Below are 25,378 nucleotides of genomic sequence, written 5' to 3'. Positions count from 1 at the left end.
CTGGCCTGTGAATAAACAAGAGCTGTTAAAGAATCGCTGTGTTGTCTGATATGTTCACCCACAACTTAACGTAAAGATGTACTTTATGAGCTCATCAGAAAATACCATTAGAAAACGTATCCTTTAAGCCAACTGTAAATAAAGCATAGTTAGAAAAGCTGGTCTTACATCATGCTGACTTACCTTTCAAATTACTGAACTGAACTTAATAACACTTTCTCTCTCCCCCCCCATATCCTAATCTGAGTTAGCAATATTTAAAATAGGCTTGGAAAAGAAAGAAAATATTCTCAACCTATTATCTAAAGCACCTCAGTAGGCTACACCATGCAAAATGAAACCTAAAACAGAATCACCCACTCACATTACAATTTATAACGTATTATAATAAAATCAGTTCAAAATGATGGAATATTGCTGGTGAAACCAGCAGAGGGAGCATGAATCAGTGATTCATAAAAATAATACAGCAAGTGCTGTATTACTAACTATAGTTGTATACATATTGAACTAAAAATTTACCAGTAACAAATTGAACTGCAGCCCAGCAATTGGTTATACATACAAATCTGAGTTATTTCAATAGAATCTAACCCTGTGCAACCGAGCACAGGATTGCAGCCTAAAATGCCAATTAGTTCACATTTTGAAAACTCTCCATAGAATACACAATTTAAAACACAGCGTGCATTATCCGAGATTTGACACTGGCAAACTCCATTTTACTGCCATTTAGATTGAAGCCAGAACATACAAGAGTTCTGATTATCACTTGACCGACTGTTATGAGAACATCTTTGTGCTTGTATTATTCAAGTTATTTCTACAAAACCCTATGCCAAGCCAGCTTTCTTTCCTTTTTGATAAGAAAAACTGATGGGCACTGTTTTCTAAACAAAACTGTAGAGCAAGATAATAGACCAAGGTCTCTTATCAATGAGAAATTTTGGACAGGAAGCAGGGGAAAATGCTCTCCTATGCATGCTTTAATGAGACACTATACACTAGGTTTTCAATCTTATTGCTGTGCTCTACTGCATAAAGACTGTAAGAGTATTGTTTCCATAGAAGGCTCAGATAGGCACCCCAGCTGTAATCCTCAACACTGTTAGACTGCTTAGATCCCATTGACTTCAACTGGGATTTAAATAATTGGCTTGTGGATTTCAGTCCATTACAAGTTATTGGCTATGAACTGTGCCCATTACTCCAGCCTACACAAGACTTTCTGGCAAGCTTACTTTCCCATTACTACTACACATGCTGTTGTAATCCTTCTAGGAATGTTTTTTCCTGCCCCTTGGGATCCCTGCCATGACCCTTGCTTGTACTGAATATAGTTCAATGGCCAACAATGTAAACCAATTTGGCCATTAAATGACTAAAGCCTTCCTGGTTTCAAATAGCATCTATTAAGACCACTTTTTTTTTGTACTGCTGGATTGCAACAAGAATTTAATAATTCATCACATTTTAAATTTAATAATTTACTTCCCTTGGCAGCATCCATTTAAAAAAGTAGTTTGAGATCTCTCACTCTCTGCACTGCATTCACCATCTGCCATTAAAAGAATTTGTTCCCTAAAGATAGGTTCCTTAGAGTCAGACATGTTTTGTTGATCTGACTACAGAGTTTTCAGAAACAAGCCTGAGCTTGTTTTTACTAAAATACTTCATCCCAAATGGCTTTGGGAGGTCTGCATCTCTGAACAGGAATGCCAATTACACTCAGCTATTAAAATCAAGAGATCCGGCCTGTGAGATTCCACAGCTTTAGTTGTTCTCTTAAAGAGAAACACTTTATTTGATTTAATCACTACATCTGACAGTCAATCATTTGCAAATCTGGAGTCCAGTTCATTTGCAACTCCTCTAACATGGGTTGCCATTACAGTCATATCTCGGGATGAATACGCTTCAGGTTGAGCATTTTCGGGTTGCGCTCCACGGCGACCCGGAAGTAACAGAACGCATTACCTCCGGGTTTCGCCACTCGTGCAGACGCTCAAAATGCCATCACGCGCATGCACGGAAGAGGAGAAATGTGACCCGCGCATGTGCGTGTTACGTTCGCTTCAGGATGCGAATGGGGCTCTGGAAGGGATCCCGTTTGCATCCAGAGGTACCACTGTACAAACTTGCTCTCCTATAGCTGGCTCCTATGCATCACCAGTAATAAGGAATGTTTGCATCATATGCACAAGCCAGATCATGTGGTTACCTGCAACGCATCAGTAGTCCCAACAGAGGATGAGAGCTTGCATGCCAAATATCCACATGATACGCACCTTATGATTTAATATATAGGAGCAAGTAATTGAGGGGCAACCACAATGCAGAAGGTAGTGTACATATTGGATCTAGGAAAGCAAGTTCAAAAGTATCAAAATACTGGAATCACTGGCAGCATGGATCAATTTGCTTTTATTAAAAGTCTCGCTGTGTATTCATTCCAGGGAAAGTATTGTTTTGCACTGGTTTCTAGCCTACTTTCCCCATATTTGAAGTACATTGTAGAGTAATAGCATATCACAAAAAGTTAAAGCAGATCAATTAAAAGATACCACATTTTCTATCTTGCCACTCAGTTAAATCAGTTTGATTTGTAGGAGTTGCTCTACTCAGCACTGAAGGACAAATGGATGTTCATACTGGAAGAAAGGGTATTGCAACAAACAAACAAAAAGATATAGCTTTCAGTATCTTTTAACAAGGGTCATTCTGCTGAATTGTTTTCTGAAGTATAGTTTTCCCTTTATCAGCTTCTTACGTATACTGGCATCAGTAACCCACATTGTACATTAACTTAAACATTAGCTGAACACTGCAGATATGCAACACATGTTGAATTAATTAGTCCTACAGGATTCTTCAAGTTCTCACTCTAAAAATTTGCCTAACTACTTAGTCAAACATACTTTTCAATGTCACTCAGGTGATATAATATTAATACTCAAACAGGGTAATTTGCCAGAACATACTCTATCCATGTTAAATGGGTGTGTTTTCTTTGAAAACCATGTCATATGAAAAAATCACAAGAGGGAATAAAAAGACTTATGATAAAAGCAGGGCTACCAAGAGTCCAGGTGGAAACATAATCTTCAGGCTCGTTCTGTTGTGGGTATCGTGTATGAAGGAACAGAACAGGCTCTTGATTGCTGAGTGAACAAATAACACTTTGCTTTGTTTAATACGTACATCTTACATAATTCTATTATTACTTGCATCAACTAGTGACATTAACTGTAACTGCACTTCCTTTGGAACTACCAGATTCCATGTATTTTAGGGCTCTCATCCTGTAGACCCATGTGCTACCTCATGACATTTTGGACAACATATTTAGGTGCATGAAATATTGACATAATAAATGTACTACATTTTAATAATGTAAATTGCACTTTAATAAGGCATACTAATGAAGATAAATTCATTAACAGCCGGTTTGCTTATGTAGTGAATCAGCATTCAAGGAGCTCTAACCATCTGGCAGGCACAGAGGAAGATAAAATAAATTTATCTACTTTACCTAACCCACTTTACTGAAATGCAAAAGAAATACCTTGCTTCAGGACATTATTACAAGTCATTGTAGTAACTATAAATGTGATTTACAGTTACTAACATTAAGAGCAGAAATTATAAAACATCTGCATAATTTAAACAAAGCACCCTTTATTACAACAATTAATGAAGCATCTCTTACCCAAAACAGGTAGCCTACTGAGTTACTTCTTCCTTCCTTTCATTTCAGTGAACCTATTATTATAATAATTGTTAGTAGAGACTACCTAGCAATCTTACTTTCTGTCAAAAGCACAATAATAATACTTTCTTGTCCTATGGTAGATCTTAGGTGATCCTCTCTCATTGGGATGAGGAACCACTGGCATTCAACTGAAATAATAAATCAATACAGATGGTATTGATAAGCACTTGTAAGTTCTGTTGATTTTAAAGGGAGAAAAAGACTTAAGTACATATTTAATTATCCCTCAAAAACAGGACTTGCATATACTTTCTTTTGCCTCAATTGTGCTCAGCATGTTGAGCTAAATTTTGAATATTTCACAATTAAGTTATAACTGATAACATTGTTTTTTATAATTTTGTCAGGTTTTTAATATCAATATTGACCTTTAGATTACTTTCTGAATCAATGGATTTGATCTGGACATGCCATTCTGCAAACAAAAATGGTTCCTTACATTTGTGGACTATCACACAGCTGAGGTGACTGCAGAAGTAAGAGGCAATTTTCATGAACTCCCCCTTTCTCCAGTGCCACCCCACTATACTGGAGGGTCCTCCAACTTTCTTGATGAAATTTTCAGGGGTTTCCTGGGATGATGACAGAGTTTGTGAAAATTGCCTTTTGCAGCATAGCATCCCATGAGCAGAACCCAATAGGTTTCTGGCATCTTTTAAATGTCCCCTACCCTACACAGGGGACAGACCTGGCTTCACCTCTTAGGAGAGAAGACACAATATGACTTGAGTTGTAGTAATGCTATTGCTAGAAAGTTTGATTCATTCATTTTTAAGCATATACGCACACAGTGGAAAGTAACATTCATTTCCTCAGCCTGCTATGCCATCTCACTGTTAATGTAGTGCGAGGCCTCTCAGACTGTCAGTAATACTAGCACTTAGTACTAATGGCGAGATGTGAACCACAAACTAATTTTATAAGCCTCGAGGCATTCTTTAGACGAGGATGTCATTAAATTAATTTTAAAGGTACTGATTCATAAGCGTCAGTTGAGTCAGACAACACCAATCTTTGTGCTTCACACTGCACGCCTCAGTCATACGCAGTGCCATATATACAGTGTCAAAGCTTCCATTTCTACGTATTATAAATGTGTTATTTGCTCCAAACGTGATCAAGCCGTCTCTTTTTATTTAGAAGAGGCAGGAAGAAATGGAGTGGTAAAAAGTGAAGGAAAATTATCAGTTTCTTTTAGTAAAAAGCCTTAGAACCAATTTGTGTGTGTTGATCTGAATTCTCTCCACGTGAAATCCGACAAAGTTACCAGAAGGAGTTTCTTGAAGAAATAGACCTTTTCATCTTGCAGAAACCTATCAAGTCACCAACAGTGCTTGAATTTGTACGTTAAAACTTGCAACACAGTTTCATAATAAGACTAACTACAGAGTCTTAACCTTTTCCCCAAACATTTGTAAAATATATTGTGGCATTAAGAGAATAGGTCCAATTCAATACAAAACAAGCCTTATTTTCCAATCAATATTCAGTATGTTATACCATTAAAGAAGTTGTAGATTGTCAAATGCTTTGCTGTAATCTAATTTCCCCAGTTCTAGGTAAACTAGATTGACCGAAAATTATGCTTCAGCTCCCGAGGAGTCTCTACTGTTATTGCTCTATATTAGATCATTACTCCTAATGAAGGTTTACAATCAGCTAGTCCATCAGCATCTCCCTTTGTTTATTGTGAAGTTAGTTTTATAGCCATTTACTTACTACATTTGAACAAAGTGAAGCAGGACTGAAAGTTGTTTGGGATATTGTCTGCCTACTGAAACTTCCCCAAGAGAGCAAAAAATTGTAACTATACATACTTTTCCTTGTATAACCATAACCATACTTTTCCTTGTATTTGGGGGGACTCAAATTTAAGAAAATGGGGGGAGATGGCACAGAGTTGTTGAGATTTTTAAAGGGGGGATTGCCAAAAATCGCTCACCCACCTCTCATCAGTCCCCACGCCGGCACAAGCTGCCAATCACCCGTCCAATTGCCACCGCATCAGCCAATCAACACCACCCATTGATGCAGCAACCAATAACATGAACAATAGCTGCTAACAGCCGTGGCAGAAACCCATCAAATGTCCACCCTATGCACTACCCATGTATGAGACGACCCCCATTTTTTTGCATGACTTTTAAAGAAAAAAACCTAGTCATACACAGAAAAGTAAAGTAACTGCCTTCAGTTGGGTCAAGCAGCTGGTCTCTTCCATCAAATATTTTCAAAAACTGGAATTTAAAAATAGGAAGCAAAGAATTTGAAGTGAGGTAGATTGAAGTCTATTTGGGGATGCCAATTCCCCTACCAAATTTTAGATAAAATATTCTACTTTGTTCCTCCCCACTCTACTCCAAGCTTACATTTATTAAAAATGTAGATAAGGTAGGACATTATCAGGATTTCAAAGGTGGAATTGACAGCTGGGGGAATTTCCGAAAAGAGGCGCTTTGTCTTGGAGCGTAGGCAAGTCAATGTAAAAATTTTTGTAAAGAAGAAGAAGAAGGGGAAAGTGGTTTTTACTTTTAGAAATATGGCAGCCCTAAGATAAGGTCCACTTTTAGCTCATAATTATTTTTATTGGGGGGTGGAGTTCTCAAAAGTTTTGAGGCTTCCATTTTCCTCCCTCTTTTGCAAGGTGCTTCAAATCACTTTAGAAACTCAGTGGCTATGTGATTCAGCTTACCTTATCATTTTGAGGTGGTAATGAGTGGTACATGTGCTTTTCTCTCTAGTAAACATTTATCCAAAATTCTGCAGACTCCTCAGCCACTTGCATTTCCTGGTCTGGAAAAGCCCCATGGAAGGCTTTCTTCACGAAGTCTTCCCCTAACTTTTAGTTCAAGCACAGGAAGCCAAGGGTGCTGGATGCAATACACTCAAATAATTTGTTTTTTAAGTAAAGCGCCTCTTAATTTTCAAGGAACCATTTCTGCACTGATTTCTTTAGAAGAAAAAGTTTTATGCTCTTTCTTTTTCTTTTTAAACTCCTAGGTACACCATGGGCTACCTACACCCACCTTCCTGTACTTATATGAAACCCCAGCTAAAGACACCAGGGAATGTTTTTAAACCTCTCTTGCCCACTATTTAAGTGAATGTTGTATGGTTAATGTAGATACCAGAGAGGCATATGCAATGAGATAGGAGCATTTTGGTTCATGCTGGGTTTGCATTCAAAATAATGTCTGAAGCAAAGGTCATGCTGAGTTTCCTTATGTGAAACTATCCTTTTTATGACATAAACCAAGAGAAAACTCACTATCAGTCTCAAGTTTCAGAGAAGCAGCTATGTTAGTCTGTAGACCACAAAAAGGGCAAAACAAGTGAACTGATTTCCTCAAAAAATAATTGCATCTGATGTAACATTGGGTGATCTGCAAGTATTAAGATCTGTGATGTCTCAGTCACACAAACAAATCATTATCAGAAGTTGTGTTAATCAAGTAATGAATATGCATGCATGAACCAGCTGGGGACGGGCTGATATTGGTGGGGCAGCACTGCACTTGCTCTAATGGATCAGCCCCCTGTGCTAATCAGCAATGTGCAATCAGCTTTTCAGAAGTGTTCGGCTCCATTCTGGCATTTAAGCTGAGCAAGTACTTCGAAGCATGCCGAGAATCTCCTGCCAAGCATAAAGGGAGCCAGAAGACACTCACTTTTGGCAAACCAGCTAGTATTTAGCTAGGGAACCATGAAATGCAGCTATGAAGAGTCTTAAGCAGTAATAATAATTTATCTGACGTCCTACCGTTTCATCTCCTAAATTGCTTTAGGGCCATTTGGAAGAAATAGTTTGCGCTGATCAACTCTACCCTTCAAGTCTGCAACTTCAAGCAACTTTTTGAACTAACATCCACAATTACAAGCAATTGGACTTCCACACGTACGTTTATTGGGGGCCGTATCAGAATAGAAATAAGGCTAAAGTTCCCAAACTAAAGACCAGTGGACACCACCTGTCAACCAAGATCATTTTAACTGAAGATGCTGCAGACTGAACCCAAACCTTCTACATTCATTCACCATATATCTGTTGAACATCTCTGGCAAGAATAGGATTCTCTTTTCACAATTTATGGCAGGAAGGCATAGTATCCTTTTTATTTACTGTGTCACAGTAACATGTAAACATAAAACAACACTTTCCTTCTCTCCGGAGTCCCAATAATGGGAAGTCAGTAGTATTACTCTTTATTTCCTTTATGATATATTGGGATGGAGAATTCTTGTCCATTCCTTTCCACTCAGAGACTGCCTTATACCTCAGTGGGAATTATGAGGGACTATTATAGCTAGAATCAATTTAAATGCCAAGAAAGAGTATAACAGCACTCTCCCTACTGCACTGACTCCAGCCTAGAAAAGTTCAGTCAAAAAGAAAATTCCCATGTTGTTACAGGTTCCAACAACAGAACCTTTCTTGTCTTAGAATATAGTACAGTGGTACCTCTAGTTGTGGACACAATCTGTTCCAGGGTGTCGTTCGCACCCCGTAAAGTCCACAACTAGAGCGCTGCTTCTGCGCAAGCGCGGAGCGGAATAGAGTGATTCTGCGCATGTGCGAAGCGCGCAGAACGCTTCTGCGCATGCAGCGAAACCCGGAAGTATACACTTCCGGGTTTGCCTGGTTCGCAACCCGAAAAGCCGCAATGTGAAGCAAACGCAACAAGAGGTATGACTGTAAAGTGCTTCCTGCTAGCTTACAAGGCATGATGGCAGTATTGCTTTTGAGAGAAAGGCCCTGGACCTAGTTGCAAAGGGCTGGTGGTGAGGCCTGGGGGGGGGGGGGAGCACTAGTTTTCTATAGTTGAGAAAATAATCCTCTTGCCCCATCACACTTGAGATTACTCAACTCTGCTCAAGCAGTCAGTGCATGGAATGAGGATGAATGTTGTATCAGTGTACTGAAGTATTCCCTGCTTTTTATTATTTTTTAAAATGAGACTATGGAAACATGCTCATTTAATTGCTTGCCTATCTCTCCCCCACCACTACACACACGAAGTCCTTTGGACATGCAAATTGCTAGTTCTGAAAAATCTTGCAGGACCTTATTGTTTTTCTAGCGACTATAAAATCCTCTTTGCCTCCAAAAGCACAATACATTTCTTTGTAAGATATGTCCATAAGTTCGTTCTCGTTTTCAGAATTTCCTGCTTTTATTTTATTTATTTATTACATTTATACACTACCTTAATTTTCCAAGGATCTCAAGGTGGTCACATGCTTCTCCTCCTCCCCATTTAATCCTCACAACAACCCTGTGAGGTAGGTTAGGCTAAACGATGGTGACTGGCTCAAGGTCACCCAGCAAGCTTTATGGCTGAGTGGGGATTCAAACCCTGCTCTTCCAGATCCTAGTCCAACACTCTAACCATTACACCACCCTGGCTCTTTTAAATGAACTGGGAACAATGTACACATGCCTCATAAGAACCCGTGATCTAACTAGGGACCACATTTTTAATGAATGGAACCAATGCTGTTGTTTCCACCAACAGTTTTTCCACTTTGATGCATCAGAGCAAGATGCTTCCTGCTGAGACCACCTCCCATTTGACTTGTCTCTTCCCAGAACTGCCTCTTGAATCAAGCCATTATGTAATTTCATTATGAAACACTATGGAAGAGTTGATACCAAAATCTGCCCATTCCTTCTCTTAAATCATCTTCTAAATGGCAAATTTTCTAAAATGCCTTAAATGCTTTGGTAGAAAGACAAAGCAAAAATGTTGTAAAATAAGTAAAATAAATAAATAAATTCTTGCCTACCCACATGTACCCACATGCTGTAATATATTTATGTATGTCTCTTGTGCATGCATTTTCTGAAGGTGGGGAATAAGTGAAAGGAAAGGGAATCTGAGGCATGAAAAAGGTACACCAGTTCAAATATTAATATCAGGAATTCTTCCATGGGGGCGGAATATTAAGACAGTAGACGCGTGACTCAGGGTAAAGCCAATACACAGAAGAATCAACTTGGGAAGCAACTGTAAAAGCAGCCAATATTGTTGGGGCAACAGTTGCTACCATCCTTATACCCTGTATCTGGGATAACCAGCTTTTTTAAGGGACCATGGACCAAATTTCTCCAGCGTTGAAGACCACATTCCAGTAGTGGATAGGGCTGGACCCAAAAGTAGGAAGGTCAACACACACACAGAAAGATATTCCCCATACATTTAATTCTTTAACAACTCCACTTAAGTTCCTCTGTCCATTTTCACCACATAATTTTTCAAAATTTTCACCAAAGACCTCCAGCACCTTTTCTGTCTGAAAGCTCATAAAAAGCCTGCAAGTTAACATTAACGAACAGGTGACCTGCAAGTCCTGAATCATAGTTATTGAAAGCATCAAACTTCAAAATGCAATTGCATCCTGAAAATGCACGTATGCGCCTGAAAAGCATATAGACATTGCAGCATATTTGCAAGAAACACAAGTCTACTTCTTTTCTAATATACCGGTAAGCATTCCCTTTGCTTTGATCTTCTTCCAGGGGAAGGGGCTACAGTTATACAGTTTGCACAACATCAAAATCATTTCCCATTTAGCTCCTCCCCACTGAGAAGAGGGGAAGGAGGGAATCCTGAGAGCCAGCTAAATGCAGTGAGGAGTTCCCATTCCTGCCCTAGATGGAATATGCAGAACGCATCAGATGGTGGGGCACTCTCATTTTATGTGAGCTTCTAACAGCTGACACTGAAAGCAGGAAGCTCCTACAAGTTTAAGATTGCTCAACAAGGCAGTTGATGGCTTGTTGAGACCCAGAAGAGAACCAGTTTTTCCTTCCCAAAACTTAGCAATCTTACCATGATGCCTTTGCACTGTATCAGGCATCCCTATCCATCCCCCCCCCCCCCGAGTTTCTACGTGTTGGACAGGACTGCAGAAGCCTGGCAATCTGGACTTTCCCATTGAGCTCTTCAGACTATACCTCAGAACGATTATAACTATTCCATAAATATCCCAGATTAATTCTGATCCCAACATCAAATCCACTTAAGAGACTTAAAAAGACCGAGTCGTCAAGGCCATAGCTCAGAGGCTGCTCCCTTAGCAAGTCAAGAGAAATACCTTATCAAATCGTAGTAAATGATTTCTAGCATGTCACTTGGCAAGAGGGAACCTGGGGTGTGGAGGGGGGCTATCTGAGCCCATCTCAAGGTCTCCAACCCAGTCTTTTTATACAAGGAACTCTCAGCTGCTAGATTAGAAGGATTTCATTTAAATTTAGTTTTGAAAACAGTCCTCTTGTTATGAAAGCAAGAGATTTTCTTCCCTGCCAGCAGGCACATGCCCTTTCAACTGATGAAGGAGCTGCCCTGACACACCCATTGGCATATTCCATTATTATTATTATTATTTTGTATGTTTCAAACCATTTTATCATTTCTGGTCCATTCGTTTCAAAGCTACTGGTAACACACTTTCTTCGAAGTTGTATTTTCTAAATTGAATAGCACTGCCCTGCATAATTAAAGAAAGCATGTCACCCTATCTAATTGGGCGGGGGGGGGGTCATTATCATGGGGGGAATTGGATACGAGCATTGACAGGATTCAAAATATGAACAAGAAGTCTCTTAAACACATTTCTACACTGTGCAGTTTAAACACACAGCCTGCCAAACAGAGCTGAGCTGTGGGGACCGAATAACACATGGTAACAAGAGCAGAGTGTCGTTTTAGATAATCCACTATAACCTAACTCCCTGGTTGAAATCAGCTCTGCACATAAGCAATTGACACTATCCCTTTGAGTTCATTCTTTTAAAATGGTATCTGCACACAAACACAAAGATTATGACCTGTGTAAGTAATGTATAATTTTAGTAATATATCCATGCAACCAAGTAGTTTAACCAAAAGCTTTTGTATGCTGCAGGAATGTAAATAACTACTTGATGATCTGTCCTTGATAAATGCGGATTGCTGTCTCTACAGGACATTTGGAACATCACACTCTGTGTATATAAACCTTAGTACAAGAAAGCCTTCACTTTCTTTGCAAGGTTCTAACTACATACCAAAGAGCCCTCTTAGTCAATTATTAGTTTACATCAATTTATCGTGTAATTCTACCCAAGTTAAAAACAATTGTGGCATTGAGCATACATTCTAAAGGATAACATACAGTGATTAGTTTTAAATTATGTGCACGTGTGTCACACAACAGGTGTCATATCAGAAGGCACTTTCTGCCTTCTCACTCTGAAGGGGATGCCTCTTTTTAAGATGCCATCAAACTTTGGTCACCACCATTACAACACACACTTTAACACAAATAGTTAATTAGATATATGACCTAAAATCAATTGTGAAGACACCATTTATCAGTCACAAGGTTTTAATTCAATTTACCTCAGGAATGGGGAACTTGTGTCCTTCCAGATGTTGTTGGACTCCCTCCCCCCCAAAAAAAAACTTCCATCAGCTGCAGCAACCAGCCGGGAGCCAATGGCCAGTGTTGATGAAAGCTGGAAGCCAACCACAACTTGGAAGACATCTGTTCCCAGGTCCTCATTATGGGGTAAATCAATGAACCAATGCAGACCCAGAAAGCAGAAATATTCTTCTCCAAATCTACTTTCTTCCTTACTATACTGCAACTAACCAAGCAGCTAGCTATAAAAGTTTGATGAGGAAGGTTTTTTTTTTTAAGAGCTTCCAAAAGTTTATCATGAACCATAAAAGCCAAGCCTGATACCCAATGTCTTAAACATTTCAATCTGTGAAGGTAAGTAAGAAATGGGCTTTTCCATTCCTACTTAAATTCTATTTTAAGCAGGTAAAGAGAGAGAGTTGGGCATGTGTAGTTCTTTAACTACTACTGAATTGGCCTTACTTTAAGCAGTAATGCATTTAAGCAGGTCCCCATGCACAGTGAGCAGTACATGATTAATTAAAGATTAAAGCACTCTGTAAATAGACTCAGGATTGAGAGCAAACAGGTTTCCAAAGATCAACAAGTTTAGATTTGAACTAGTCACAGTTTGGAAGGGGGTGGCCACCTGCCAATGTTTACTGACCGTCATTCTGTCAGTTTCAGGATCAGCAGCTCTTCCTCACTCCACCTCCCGAGTCACCAACCAAACGCCACTAAGCACACTGCCTCGTTCTGGACTAGAGGCACAACCCCTTCTCCTGAACTAGGAAGCACCGGCGGGATTCTGCACATCCCTTTCCCAAACATCTCTTCCTCTCGGAAGCCCCCTAGATCCAGGAACATATGACCAGCGCTAGGGCAGTTTTGTTTTCCCCTGCAGGCAAGCTCCGCAAGACTCGAGGCTCTAACTCCAGAGTAATCCCGTCGGCCCTGGTGGGCAACAAATCTGAATTTAGTCGGAGGCTGCAGCTTTCCGCCAGTCTTGCTGCTGAAGCGAAATAAGACTGGGTGGATGCCAGAGAACTGCGCGCTGCTTTGCCTCCTAGTTCTGCTCGCATCTATCAGAAGTCAAGAACAAGGACCAACCAAGTAAAAGCAGCTACCTAAGCACAAAAGGAACCGGGTGTGCGTGTCGGGGGGGGGGGGTCGATTCCGCAGAAGTCGTAGCCGCACAACCTGCCTCACTCCTTGCGTTTGTCCCACGACCCTCGGGGCAGAGAGAACGGAGGCCAAGTACCCTTCAGTAGCGCCGTAGGTAACCAAACTCCCTTGGGTACCTACCTCGGACCTCCAACCTCTCACCCACTGCAAACATTTCCTGGCTATACCGCACCACAGTTGCTCCAAGATGCGCTTGTACGTTTGGCAAAGCCGGCCAGCGGACGGGTTTGTACACTCTGCTGCTGCCACCACCCCGCGTCCCCAAGGCGTCCCCTGAAAGCCCCCGCTTCCTTACTTCTCATCCTTGGCGTTCTCCTGGAGGTCCCCCGGCGGCGGCAAGGCGGGCAGGGCCGCGTGCTGCTGTTGCAGGAGCAGCAGCCTGCATGTGGCCAGGTGCCGCTGGTGCTCGTCCTGCAGGCGGGCGTTCTCGTGATACAGCTTGGCCACTTGCTGCTCGAGCTCGTCTATCCGGAGCTTCTGCTTCTCCAGCAGCTCCTGCTGCGTCTCGATGATCTTGTTGAGCTCCTTGAGGTACTCCGCCGCCTTGCTCGGGTTCTCCGCCGGGGTCTCCATGGCCCCGGCCAGCCCGGCTGCCCGCCACGCACCTCGGCGGGCCCCGGGGGCCGGCCAAAGCGCCGAGAGGGCCGGCGGCGGCGGCGGCGCCCGGACGCTCAGCTCGGCTGCGCGAACAAGCCAAGCCAAGCCAAGGCACCAGTCCGGCTACACCTTTTCCCGCCCAGTCGCAAGTCCGCTTCTCGGCTAGGGAGCGCCGACGCAGCTGCTCGTACTTCGAGCCGCCATTGCCCACGGGCCCTCCTACGGCTCCCGGCCGGGCTCGCTGCTCTTGCTGCGCCTACACCCAGAGGGTCCGGCTATTGCGCGGCTGTGGCGCGCGGGGCTTCCGCTTCTCCACTTAAGGCAACCGCCGCCGGCTCGCTTCCTGCTCCTCCTCGCCAACAAAACCCCAGGAAAAGTCTCCGCGGACAACCCCGTGGTTCGCTCGAGGCTAGTTTCCTTCACCTCCGCCGCTTCCCTCGTTAACTCCTCCTGGTCGGTCGGTCTCTCTCTCCCCTCTTGCTTGCCACCCCCTCCCGGTCTTCCGCTCACGCAGGCGCTTTCTCCGCTTCTCCCGTCGCTGCTCTTCTTAAGCAGCAACAGCCGCTTCCCTACGCGCGCCAGTGCGCGGGGTCCTGCGTAGAGTTTGCAAAGTGCCGCCGCTCCCTGACTGGGCGTCGCGCGGCTTCGCGGACTCTGGGGAGGAGCTGGTCTTGGCGAGCGGCTCCTCGCAGCGCCCCGCTGCCTCCTGCTGACTAACTGATTGAGCCGCTACCGCCGCGGCGTCCTCCTCGCCGGGCCGGCGAGTCAGTCAGAGCGCTTCTCTCCCTCTCTCTTTCCCCTTCTCTCTCCCACACACAAACACATACACGCCCCGGAACGGCTGAGAAGCAGGCTCCAGAGGGCGAGGGAGGAGGAGGAGGAGGGACGGCTGGTGATAGCTGCAGGACGGGCTGCGACAGCGGGGGCCTGTGCGCCTGGGAGGGGTGGAGATATCCCCCGGGGGAGCGGCGCCCTCGGGGGGAAGCGAGCGAGCCAGCGGCGGGTCGCCTCAGAGCTACTCCTGTTTTGGCGGGAACGCGCGAGGAGCCCCGTGGAGCGGCACCTTCGCGGGCGGGCAGGTGGGCTGGAGAGAGGGCAGCGCCCCGCTCCTTCCCCACCTCGCGCCCCGCTCCGAACTGGGCGGCATCTCTGCGAAACTGACGGGCAGCCCAGCCAGGCAGAAGCCCCCTCAGGTAAGCGGGGTGGCGGGAGGTTACTGCGCGCGCACGCGTGTGCAGAAAGCGAAGTGTGTTTGGGATACGAGGGGCGAGTTCTTTCCCTTCCTTAAAAAAATGTTTTAGTCCCCGTCTTGCTCGGAACCCCCACCGAGCTGGCCGACCACAAATCCCAGCAGCGACGGGAGTTTGGTTTTTGTGCTCTCCCGCCCGCCAAATCAACCACGTCTGCAGGCAGCTTGCCGACCACCATGCTCCTGTTTCTCTCTCTCAATTTCTCCTCCTCTGGTAGCGCTGAACTTGCCCTGCTGCTGCTCCTGGATTTCATAAGAGAATATTGAATTTCTGAGGAAAGGAGGGAGGGGTGCGATGGCATGAGGGAGAAACCGATTGCTAATGCCTCAGCGGGCGCGCGCTCTTCTCCCCCTCCGCCCGCCCCGCTCCTCTCCTTCCCCCGGGAGGAGAGAGAGAGAGAGAGAAGCGGGGATGTTATGGAGAGCGATGGGCTGACAGAAGGCTGCTGCTGCCAAGAGCCGAGGCTGTTTTGAAAACATCGCCACCCGGCGCTCCAGGCGGCGGCTCTCTAGCCATATGCCTGGAGTGACGCTTCCTCTGGTTGGCAACTGCTGGCTAGCAAAGCAGCAACCGGCCTCGCCTCGGAGTGGGAATACTCCCCTCCACGCACAAGCACCAACACTTGCACCCTCGTAGTGGGAACGCTGCATCCTCAGCCGAGGCTGCATCAGATTGGAGGGAGAGAGAGAGAGAGAGGAGCTCATGTGGGGAATCTTTTGGCAGCGGCCCAGCGCTCTGACTGAAGAGGTTATCGAAAACAAGCTGGCTTGGGGAGTTGAAAAAAAGAGTGAGGAAGTATGTTAGCCGAAGGGAGCTGACAGGCAGGAAGTGCGACCCCTTGATTGTTTTCTTCGTTCCTTTCCTCTTCCTAATCTCCTTCACCCTTCTCTTCTTCACAATCACTTCCCCTAAGTTTCTTAATTTTTACTGATACTCAAATGCCGCAGTAGCTTTTGCCGCTTCGCTAATTTCACTGCCCCCTCTTCTGCAAAGTCAGCTCCTCTGGAACCTGGGCTGCAATTCTTGCTAACACTTGACAGAATAGGCAGCTTGACTGAAGAGAGTGATTCAGCACCGGAGGTGACCTGAGGGCAGCTGATAGCAGAGCGAGCAGAGGTAAGGACTTCCTCCCCTCTCCCCATCCCCACAACATTCACACACCTCCAGAACACTCCTTCCACCGCAGGCCCATCGACTTTCATGTGGTTGCTCTGGAGCAAATGGGCTGTAAATAGCTGCCTTCAAAATTATCTTTAGAAAAATATATAATCTGTGAATGTCTCATGAAAGTATATCTAGCATTTCAAATTGCCCCTTTCACTTCACTGTTGTATAAAAGGAAACTAAGCTAAAAAACAACAACAGTATTGAGCTATAGAATTTTTCTGTAATCATACTTTTAACTTCCAAAGGTTATCAACACGTTTTAACATGAACATGGGTTTCTTAACCAAAGGATGTTGTAAACAGAACTATGATATCTGCTGTATCTGTCCTCCTAGGGGATATATGTAGCCTCCAACTTAACAGGGTGCAAGCCAAAAGGATAAATATGCTGCCTAAAATTATTCACTGGGTGATGTCAAGATTTTGATAGAAAATATCAAATCCCAACATATTTCATGTCCTGTGCTCTTCAGTGGACATTTGCAATAATTAAAGGATGAAAGTTTTGCTTCTTCAGTCCTTAGGTTTTGTTGAAATAGCCTTATCAGGTGTGCATAATTGGGTTTGACTTACCTGAAATAATTACTGACCTTGTATTCTAGCTGGGCAAGTATCCTTCCAACACTTACAGTGTGAATCTGGGCATGAGTTCAGTGGGGCTTACTCCTGTTGACAAGTTGTCATTAGAATGAGGCTTCATATTCTGAACATGCCTCATAACTGCATCAAAATCTTTCACTTTTTCTGATCTGAGACCCTCCTTTAACCAAACATGTTAAGATCCTCTCTTTTTTAGCATATAATTGTATGGTGGCAGTGCTGCTGTTTCAACCCACCTTAGATCAGAATCTTACCAGGTACTGGGTCCCAACCTACAAGATGAAGACCAATGGTTTGCGTCAAATACGTGAAATTTTATCCTGAGTTTCTGGTTGCAGAGTGAGGAAAGGAAATTGTCAAAACTGAGGTCAGAAGTAAATGATATGCCAGAATATCTGTGTTAACAACAACTGTTTTTTGTGAATAACCCCACTGATGATAATGTTTATATTTTTCTACAATTCGTGTCCTGACCTTTCTGGAAAACACTTCATGCATCGAAAAAGCTTGTACCATAATCCATTTATGTGTTAAAGTACCACAAGATTTCTTGTTCTACTCCCCCCCCCCCTTTATCACCGCTGGGATATTTTAATTTTTCTTTTTGCAGACTCCATGGAGTGAGTTTTACATGTTTGTATCCAGCAAAGTCATTCCATTAGCACAAGGAGCTTTGCCTGTGTGATGAGACTTCCTGTCTCTGCATGCCATTGGGGCCCCTCCAATCTGCTCTGGAGTGTAGGAGTAACCCTCAGAGTAGATGCAGGGGCATGCAGGGAGAGGAAGGCTCATTTTGAAGACAGACATAAGAAGAGGTTGCTGGATCAGGCTAGTAGCTCATCTAGTCCATCATCCTGTTCTCATAGGAACCAGCCAGATGCCCACGGAAAGCCCAATAGCAGAACCTGAGTGCAACAGCACTTTCCTTACTTGTCATCCCAGCATCTGTCATAAAGAGGCATGCTGCCTCTGACAATAGAGGATATAGCCATTGTAGCTAGTGTGCAGAAGTCCTTGCACTAATGGGATGACTTTGTTGAATACTACCCTTGGTTTATATGCTCCTACAATTTTGGGCTTAGGTTACTCTAATGTGAAATAGTCATTGATGGTGCTATATAAATTAGAATATTATTTTTTTTAACGACAGTATTTTAATAGATCAGTTGGAATAAAAAGACTTAAATGCACTCATTTCAGTGGGTGTACTATGGTAAATATTGGATACCACCCTATTGTTCTTTGGAATGCTTCCCCAATAGGGGTTCAGCAGGCACAGTTCCTTTCTTTAGAGCGGAGAAATAACCAAGTTATTTTTGCAGCTGTTCTGCTTGCTTTGGTCATGTGATGCTTACCAGCATAAGGAGAATATTTGAGTTAAGACTATTAGGATTTTTTATATTTCCTTTTTGACTTGAATTATTTTAGTTTGTTTTTATTATAAACTGGCTTGGGAGGTCTTGTGGTTAAAAGGTTTCCTATAAAGATAGGGAATCAGTATTGATGGGGCAATGTCTTTTAGAGTTGCTGCCTCTCTCTCTCTCTCTCTTTGGTAAGTATTCTGTGCCTTTAACTATCTTGCTTAATCACAAGAAACATTTTATTTTCCCAGGAACTGGGTCCTTATTTGAATATTCAAACCAAACCCCTTTACTTTTCAAAGTCATGTTATTTGTTTTCTTTTAGGAGCATCCAACACAGACCATAATAAACATCTCTCTTAGATATCTTCCATCTGCCTGTTAAGAACTTCCCCCACTTTCTACTCTCTGGGGATATCAGGAATAGCATCTACAGAGCAGAGTTCATTAACAGGTTAATTAGGTTAACTTGTCACTCAAGGATAGCTACTTTCCCTTGGCTGGACAGAATCACCTCAAAACGCCTCTCTTAAGAAACAGGAAAAATAAAGCATTGTGTAAACTGGCTTAGAGGTTCTCTAAGAACAGCCTCTGGTTTGCTGGATGCTGCTGGGTTCCTGCCTGCAGTGTTTAGAGAGAAATCACAATTCTTCCCAGGAGCTTTAAACAGCCTATTCACTTCATTGCACCAGATGAATTAAGAAAGCTTGCCAACTAGGAGGGAGAAAGAGCATATTTATAGCATCAGTATCGCATTCAAGTTCTGTTCGCACAAAAGCCAATTGCAAGCTGCCTGTGAATGAAGATGCAGGGAATTGACTCTGGCCAGTTAGACAAACAGGAAATTTCAAATCAAACCTGATTAAATAAGAAATCTTAAAATGTTGTTTTTGATTACTTGCAGTAAGGCATACTTATGGCTGTAGCCTTGTCAATTCCCTGACAATGAGCAGAAGAGATTCATCCTTACATAAGGCAGTTCTCAGAAATCTAGGTCTTTTGGATTACTTAGAATATGTTGTATCTCTCTCTCCCCCCCCCCCCCCGCCCCGGGATAACTTTGGGCAATTTTTTTAGTAATCTTTAGAATTCTTATCCTTAACACTACTTTAGTAGCATGGGTGTAGCGAGGATTTATTTTAGGGGGAGGGCAGGCGTTATGTTAGGGGGGGGCAGAACCAAGTTATCCACAACACAGTGGTCAGTCAGTTAAGTATTTTTATTTATTTACTTGATTTGGGTGGGGCAGCTGCACCCCCTGGCTATGCCCATGTATTTGGTAAAGGTAAAGGGATCCCTGACCATTAGGTCCAGTTGCAGATGACTCTGGGGTTGTGGTGCTCATCTCGCTTTATTGGCCGAGGGAGCCAGTGTACAGCTTCCGGGTCATGTGGCCAGCATGACTAAGCCGCTTCTGGCGAACCAGAACAGTGCATGGAAATGCCATTTACCATCCCACTGGAGCGGTACCTATTTATCTACTTGCACTTTGACGTGCTTTGAACTACTAGGTTGGCAAGAGCAGGGACCGAGCAATGGGGGCTCACCCCGGCATGGGGATTCGAACTGCCGACCTTCTGATCGGCAAGCCCTAGGCTCTGTGGTTTAACCCACAGCTCCACCCATGTCCCATGTATTAGTAGTTAGTTAAAGCTTTTAAGGAATGGAAGCTTTACCGTGCAAAACACAAAAAGGTGCAAAGCTCTTAAGAATTCATTTGATGGAACAGGTGGGCTGAGGGAAAAGTCGGAAAATCTCTTGTTCTTATTTAATGATTGACCACTTTTCCTTGGGAAGGAACCATGTGCATTTTAATCTGATCTAGCCAGGCAATGATTATTTTCTCAAAGATTCATTATTCTGTTTCCATCAGCAGCCAACTTGATGCCTTGGGAAGCTGTTGGCCATGCCCCATTTGTCCTGAGTGTTTTATATTCATCTTCTTTCTCCCATAAGCTAAACATCTCTAGCTGCTTTGTTGTTTGTTTGTAGGAAAGGCACTTTAACTCACTCCCTAGTCCACTGACAGCACACTGCTGGTTGAAACCCAACTCCCATTAGCTCCAGCCAGCATGCTGTGGTCGGGGATGATGGTAGCTGTAGTGCCACAATCATCTGGAGGGCCAAAGGCTGCCCACCTCTAAATTAGAGAGAGCACAGCTCAGATAAAGTCAGGTAATCCAAAGTGGGTAAAGGTCTCAAGCTAGGTCTTAAGAAAGGCGAGTCTCAACATTTGGTATAACAAGCTCCCTTCCTTAGAAGGACATAATTTAATTGTGAAATGTGTCTGGGTCCATTCTGTGAGTTAACAGGATGGTTAAGAGTGCCTGTGGGTTGTTGTTTTTAAAATCCAACTGTGGCAGAACCAGATGGGGCCAAGGACAATGTGGTGAAAATCTACTGAGGCTTGCCTTTTTCACTGTCACCAATAGGTCTGCATCTCTACAGAGATGCCATATTTTTCATACAGTTGTGATGCAATCATATATGCTCTTACTTGGGAGTGAGTCTTTCTGAATTTAAGGGAATTTACTTCTGAGTAGATATGCATATTATTGAAACCTGCCCAGTGGAACGACCTCCCATCAAAAGTCAAACAAATAAACAACTATTTGACTTGTATAAAATTTCTGAAGACAGCCCTGCATAGAGAAGTTTTTAATGTTTGATATTTTATTGTGTTTTTAATATTTTGTTAGGAGTCGCTCAAGAGTTGCTGGAGCAACCCAGACAGTTGGGCAGCATAGAAATAATAAAATGATGCTGATGATTGGGTTTACATGACAGAAGATACGTTGCACTATTATAATTTCCTTTGTTGTATAAAATAAGTTAATGTCAACAACAATCTTATGTCAACAAACTAACACACTTTTATTAATTTTGGTAGATTCACCCCTTGTTTCTCCTTTCTATTTGTTTGGGGTGGGGTTGTCCTATTACAAGACAGAAAGGAGGCATAAAAAGACCTTGATAAACATTATTTTCCGGAAGTAATATCAGTAGCAACACATAGCATGGAAAACCATTTTGCTGCCGCTCTTTGAAGTATCCAAATGGTTAGCCATTGCTGTGTGATGAGCTGCCTTGTACCATCAGGATTGACTCCTTCCTTTCTGGCCAATCTGCCTTCTAGTCATAATCTCTGAAAGCCATGACTAGAATTTCGTTCAAGAAGCTGTAGAATGGAGGGGCTAAATTGCAATTCCAGTTAATGGTACTTGAACCCATGTCAAAGGAAACCGATATTGTGCAGCTGAAATTGAATTCAGTGTCTTCTTATATCTCAAATGACTCTCTTCTGTCCAGTTTATAAGGCACGGCTAGAGGTTAAAGGGAAAAACTGGTTTTCAATTTGTGAGTGCCTTTATTTATTAAGAATTGGAAGAGGTAGAAAGCAAGTCCCCAGCTTGAAAGCAAGATATATTTTGGGTCCCCTCCATTTTCTTCACACACAACAGTTTTCATCTTAAGGCGTAATTGTCTGCCACATAATTAAATATAGGCATTTTGAGGAAATGTGCTGCTCCTTTGCTAATGTGTAGTTCTGTCAATAAACATTACTACAGTATTATATGGTCTGTAGTACTCTTGGTGTTTCTTTTCTGCCAGTTAATCTGTGCTTTGTAAAATGCAGTGATACCTCGGGTTACATACGGACCTCTGGAACGAATTAAGTATTTAACCCGAGGTACTACTGTAGCTGGGGACGCGGGTGGCGCTGTGGGTAAAAGCCTCAGTGCCTAGGGCTTGCCGATCGAAAGGTCGGCGGTTCGAATCCCGGCGGCGGGGTGCGCTCCCATTGCTCGGTCCCAGCGCCTGCATACCTAGCAGTTCGAAAGCACCTCCGGGTGCAAGTAGATAAATAGGGACCGCTTGCTGACGGCATTTCCGTGTGCTGCGCTGGCTCTCCAGATGCGGCTTTGTCATGCTGGCCACATGACCCGGAAGTGTCTCCGGACAGCGCTGGCCCCCGGCCTCTTAAGTGAGATGGGAGCACAACCCTAGAGTCTGTCAAGACTGGCCCGTACGGGCAGGGGTACCTTTACCTTTACCTTACCACTGTAGCTACTCCACACACACACACACACACACACACACACACTTTCATTTTTTACTTCAAGAAACTCTGCCATCATTTGCAATGTTGGGCTTCATGCTCTTAAATTTGATTTGCAGTACAATATGTTTTCCCACTGAAAGCGTGTGTTGGTCTGCATAGGTATTCTGAAATTCCTTTTTCTTTGTTTCCTTGTGTTGTTACAGTTTAAGAGGAAAGGAATTAATCTGTGCATAGAGCAGTTTCCTTCTACAGTTATGGTGATTACAGTGGCAATCTGAGAAGCCCTATCTATGCTATGGCTTATGATAATGCATCAGCTCCATTTACAGAAGTATTGTGTAGTAAGAATTAATATTCATTAATACTTTTAAGAAACAGAAGGGGTTTTGCAACACTTGGTCATACCTAATCCCAAATAAATTCATACCTTTTCAGAGGCAGTAATACATATTAACTTCGGTTCTCTTGTGTTCTTGTGTTGCGTGCTTCTTTTTTAAAGTACAAATGGAGGGTAAATGTTCATGACTGCCTTTGGAGGTAGAGCTGACTTCTGCTTCTTTGTGAGGAGATAGTTCTGAAAGTAGCAACATTGGGAAAAAGTTGATGGAGTTATGCTTCAAGCAGCAACTTGCTTTTTCATTTACCTTGTTCAGGGTGGTGGATCTGGGAAGATGGCCTAGCATTAAGTCCGAACAAGCTGCTTTGGTATAAAGTGAGACTTAAAATTGCTCCTTGTTAATCATGAAATATAATTGAAAGATTTGGGGCATTAAAAGTTTTGGTGGTGATAACTAGTATAAATTTGGTTGTGTCTCTAGGGGTAAAACTGAGTAATTTTTTTTTTGTTATATTTATGCAGCTAATTTTTATTGATTGTGGAACAGTAAATTGTTACATGGGTGGTTGTTTTTTTTTTACTGAGCACTTTAAATTCTGTATGTTGACTTAGTTCCTTTGAAAATACTGTTAATAAATACCACAACTTTTTTTGTTCAGATTAAGTCATAAAGGGTTGCAGAGTAACGATGAAATAACAGTTGCACTAGGGCTCTTAATTGCATGATAGCCAGCAATAAAAAATATAATCTACATGTTTAATCATAGAGGGATGGATGGATGATAGACAGATAGATAAAAATGCTTCTCAGACAGGTTTATTTCTAAAAGTGCATTTGGTAAGAACTTAAGCCAAAGAGGAAAAGGGAGAGCCATGGCTCTTTATATGAAAACCATGTATGTAAACAGTGTACTACTCCTTAATCGAATTTAATGTATTGCCTTAGAGGAGTGAGGAGAAGATATTTTTGAATGTAATAAATCCAATGAAAATGCCCCCTCCTGGTGGTAGAAGTAAATTAAATCACCAAAGAATGTGTATTAAAGTAATGTGATGCAGTAGGCTTCTAGCATAATGCACAGGGATTTAACCATGTGACTCTATTAAGAGTAATAGTGCTGCTATAGCTAAACCTTTCCAATAACGCATGGAAAATTTATTCCTCTGATTCTAGTTTTGTAACCACAAGCCCCAAACAACTCAGCATTTTATTCAGCTCACTTTCTGAATAACTCAGTTCTTTTCAGTTAAAAAGCATAACACAAGTGCTGGTGACTGCTCATGAACTAGGTTTAAATGTCCTTTCCATTTAAATGGTCATTATTCAAGGGCAAATGGGAACAAAATACATTTGATCCATTTATTGAAACCATTACGGTGCTCAGTCTCACCACTACGAAGTAAGAGGAAATATGCTTCACTTCCTGTTTTTTTAGGCTACATAATTGGTCCCACTGGAGTTCATTACCTAGCCTCACCAAAATAAGCTTGTTCAGATGAGAATTCCTTGGAGGTAAGGGTATTCTAACATAACATAGGATAATTCTCTCAAAGCCAGAGTTTGTATTCTCTCATGCTTGCACATGTAAACACAGAGGTTCCTTATCATTGAGCATGCTAAAGTGAATTGTATGATAAATAAGATTGTGAGCCTAATTCACACTTCTACTAGTTTTATTGTATGAATTGTTGTGAAAAGAGCTACAATCAAAGTAGTGTTATGGGAAATGTGTCAAGAATGCCCTGTTCAGTTCTTACGGTGTCAGTTATAACATGCCGAGCTATGGCTCAGTGCCTGCTGCTAAGTTGTCCAGCATACTAATACTCCATGATGCACCAGGAAATATCCTACTATCAGACACTGCAATAAGTTCGGACTGTAACTGAACTGCTTTCTGAACTCCTTAGCAAATCCTCCTTCCCCACCAACACACATGCTGCTCACGGGTTTATCTCCTATTCCAGGAAAGTGCATGTATACATGAATTTGCCTGTCCAAAGCTGACACAGCTTCTGCCACCCTTATTCCCTCTGCGTATTTTTACTTCCTCCTTTCAGTATGCCTCATATTGCTCCGTCAGTGTGGGATGCTTGGCAGACACAAGTAGAAACTTCCATGTACAAAGCAGTGTTCCTCTGAATACGAAATTATGTGGATGGCCAATCACCTTCATGCCCTGATTGTCCAAAGATGTCTGACTGGCTAGTCTTGGGATAGCAATACTGAATTATGTGGGCCTTGGTTTGACCCAACAAGTACTTCCTGGTGTTTTGAATTGTGCCCTTTAGTATTTGAAGTAGTTGGAGAAGCTGTTTAGAAATTTTCAGGCTCTGCCTGGACCACCTCAAACCTGGAACTCCTGGGAAATTTTACCAGTCATTATTTTATGTCACAGCTGGTGTGACTATCTGCTCTATCTCCTGAAAGTGTGGCGCTAGAGGGCACTTTCAAGGGGTCTTAGCAGATACTCAAAGTTAGCCCTGACAGTAGGTTGGACTATAAAGAACCACAAATTAAACAGATGTTCTTAAAGTAGGTTTAAAATCATATCATCATTATTAAAGAATTGTGTGCCATATTTCTTCAGCTTGTGTGTGCAAATGTATTTCTATTCTCTGCCATTTTGATAACTATTGCCCTGAATCCACAGATCTGTTCCCATT

General features: G+C 42.7%; 1 protein-coding gene and 1 long non-coding RNA gene across 11 annotated transcripts in view; one reads left to right on the top strand and one right to left on the bottom strand.

The window, feature by feature from the left end:
- Positions 1-14,982, bottom strand: part of IQSEC1 (IQ motif and Sec7 domain ArfGEF 1) — a 306,001-nt gene extending 291,019 nt beyond the window's left edge. For 3 of the 9 annotated variants that reach the window (XM_083420797.1, XM_083420805.1, XM_083420793.1), the window contains exon 1: positions 13,635-14,572. In XM_083420797.1, coding sequence (XP_083276923.1) covers positions 13,635-13,912 — 278 coding nt within the window. In that variant the 5' untranslated portion in view covers positions 13,913-14,572. Of the gene's footprint in view, positions 1-13,634 lie in introns of all 9 variants that reach the window. The other 6 variants (XM_083420791.1, XM_083420786.1, XM_083420804.1 and 3 more) reach the window with 6 other exon arrangements.
- LOC310668579 overlaps positions 14,687-25,378 on the top strand; it is a 57,514-nt gene continuing 46,822 nt past the window's right edge. Inside the window, exons 1-2 of one of the 2 annotated variants that reach the window (XR_014506706.1) lie at positions 14,687-15,129; positions 16,180-16,302. This is a non-coding gene — a long non-coding RNA (uncharacterized lncRNA). The remainder of the gene's footprint in view (positions 15,130-16,179; positions 16,303-25,378) is intronic. The other variant, XR_014506707.1, reaches the window with a different exon arrangement.

Source organism: Podarcis tiliguerta (assembly GCF_965153285.1).
Source record: "Podarcis tiliguerta genome assembly, chromosome: 2".
NCBI classification, from domain to species: domain Eukaryota; kingdom Metazoa; phylum Chordata; class Lepidosauria; order Squamata; family Lacertidae; genus Podarcis; species Podarcis tiliguerta.
The sequence above is the reverse complement of the archived record's forward strand: the minus strand, read 5'-3'. Positions and strand labels throughout refer to the sequence as shown.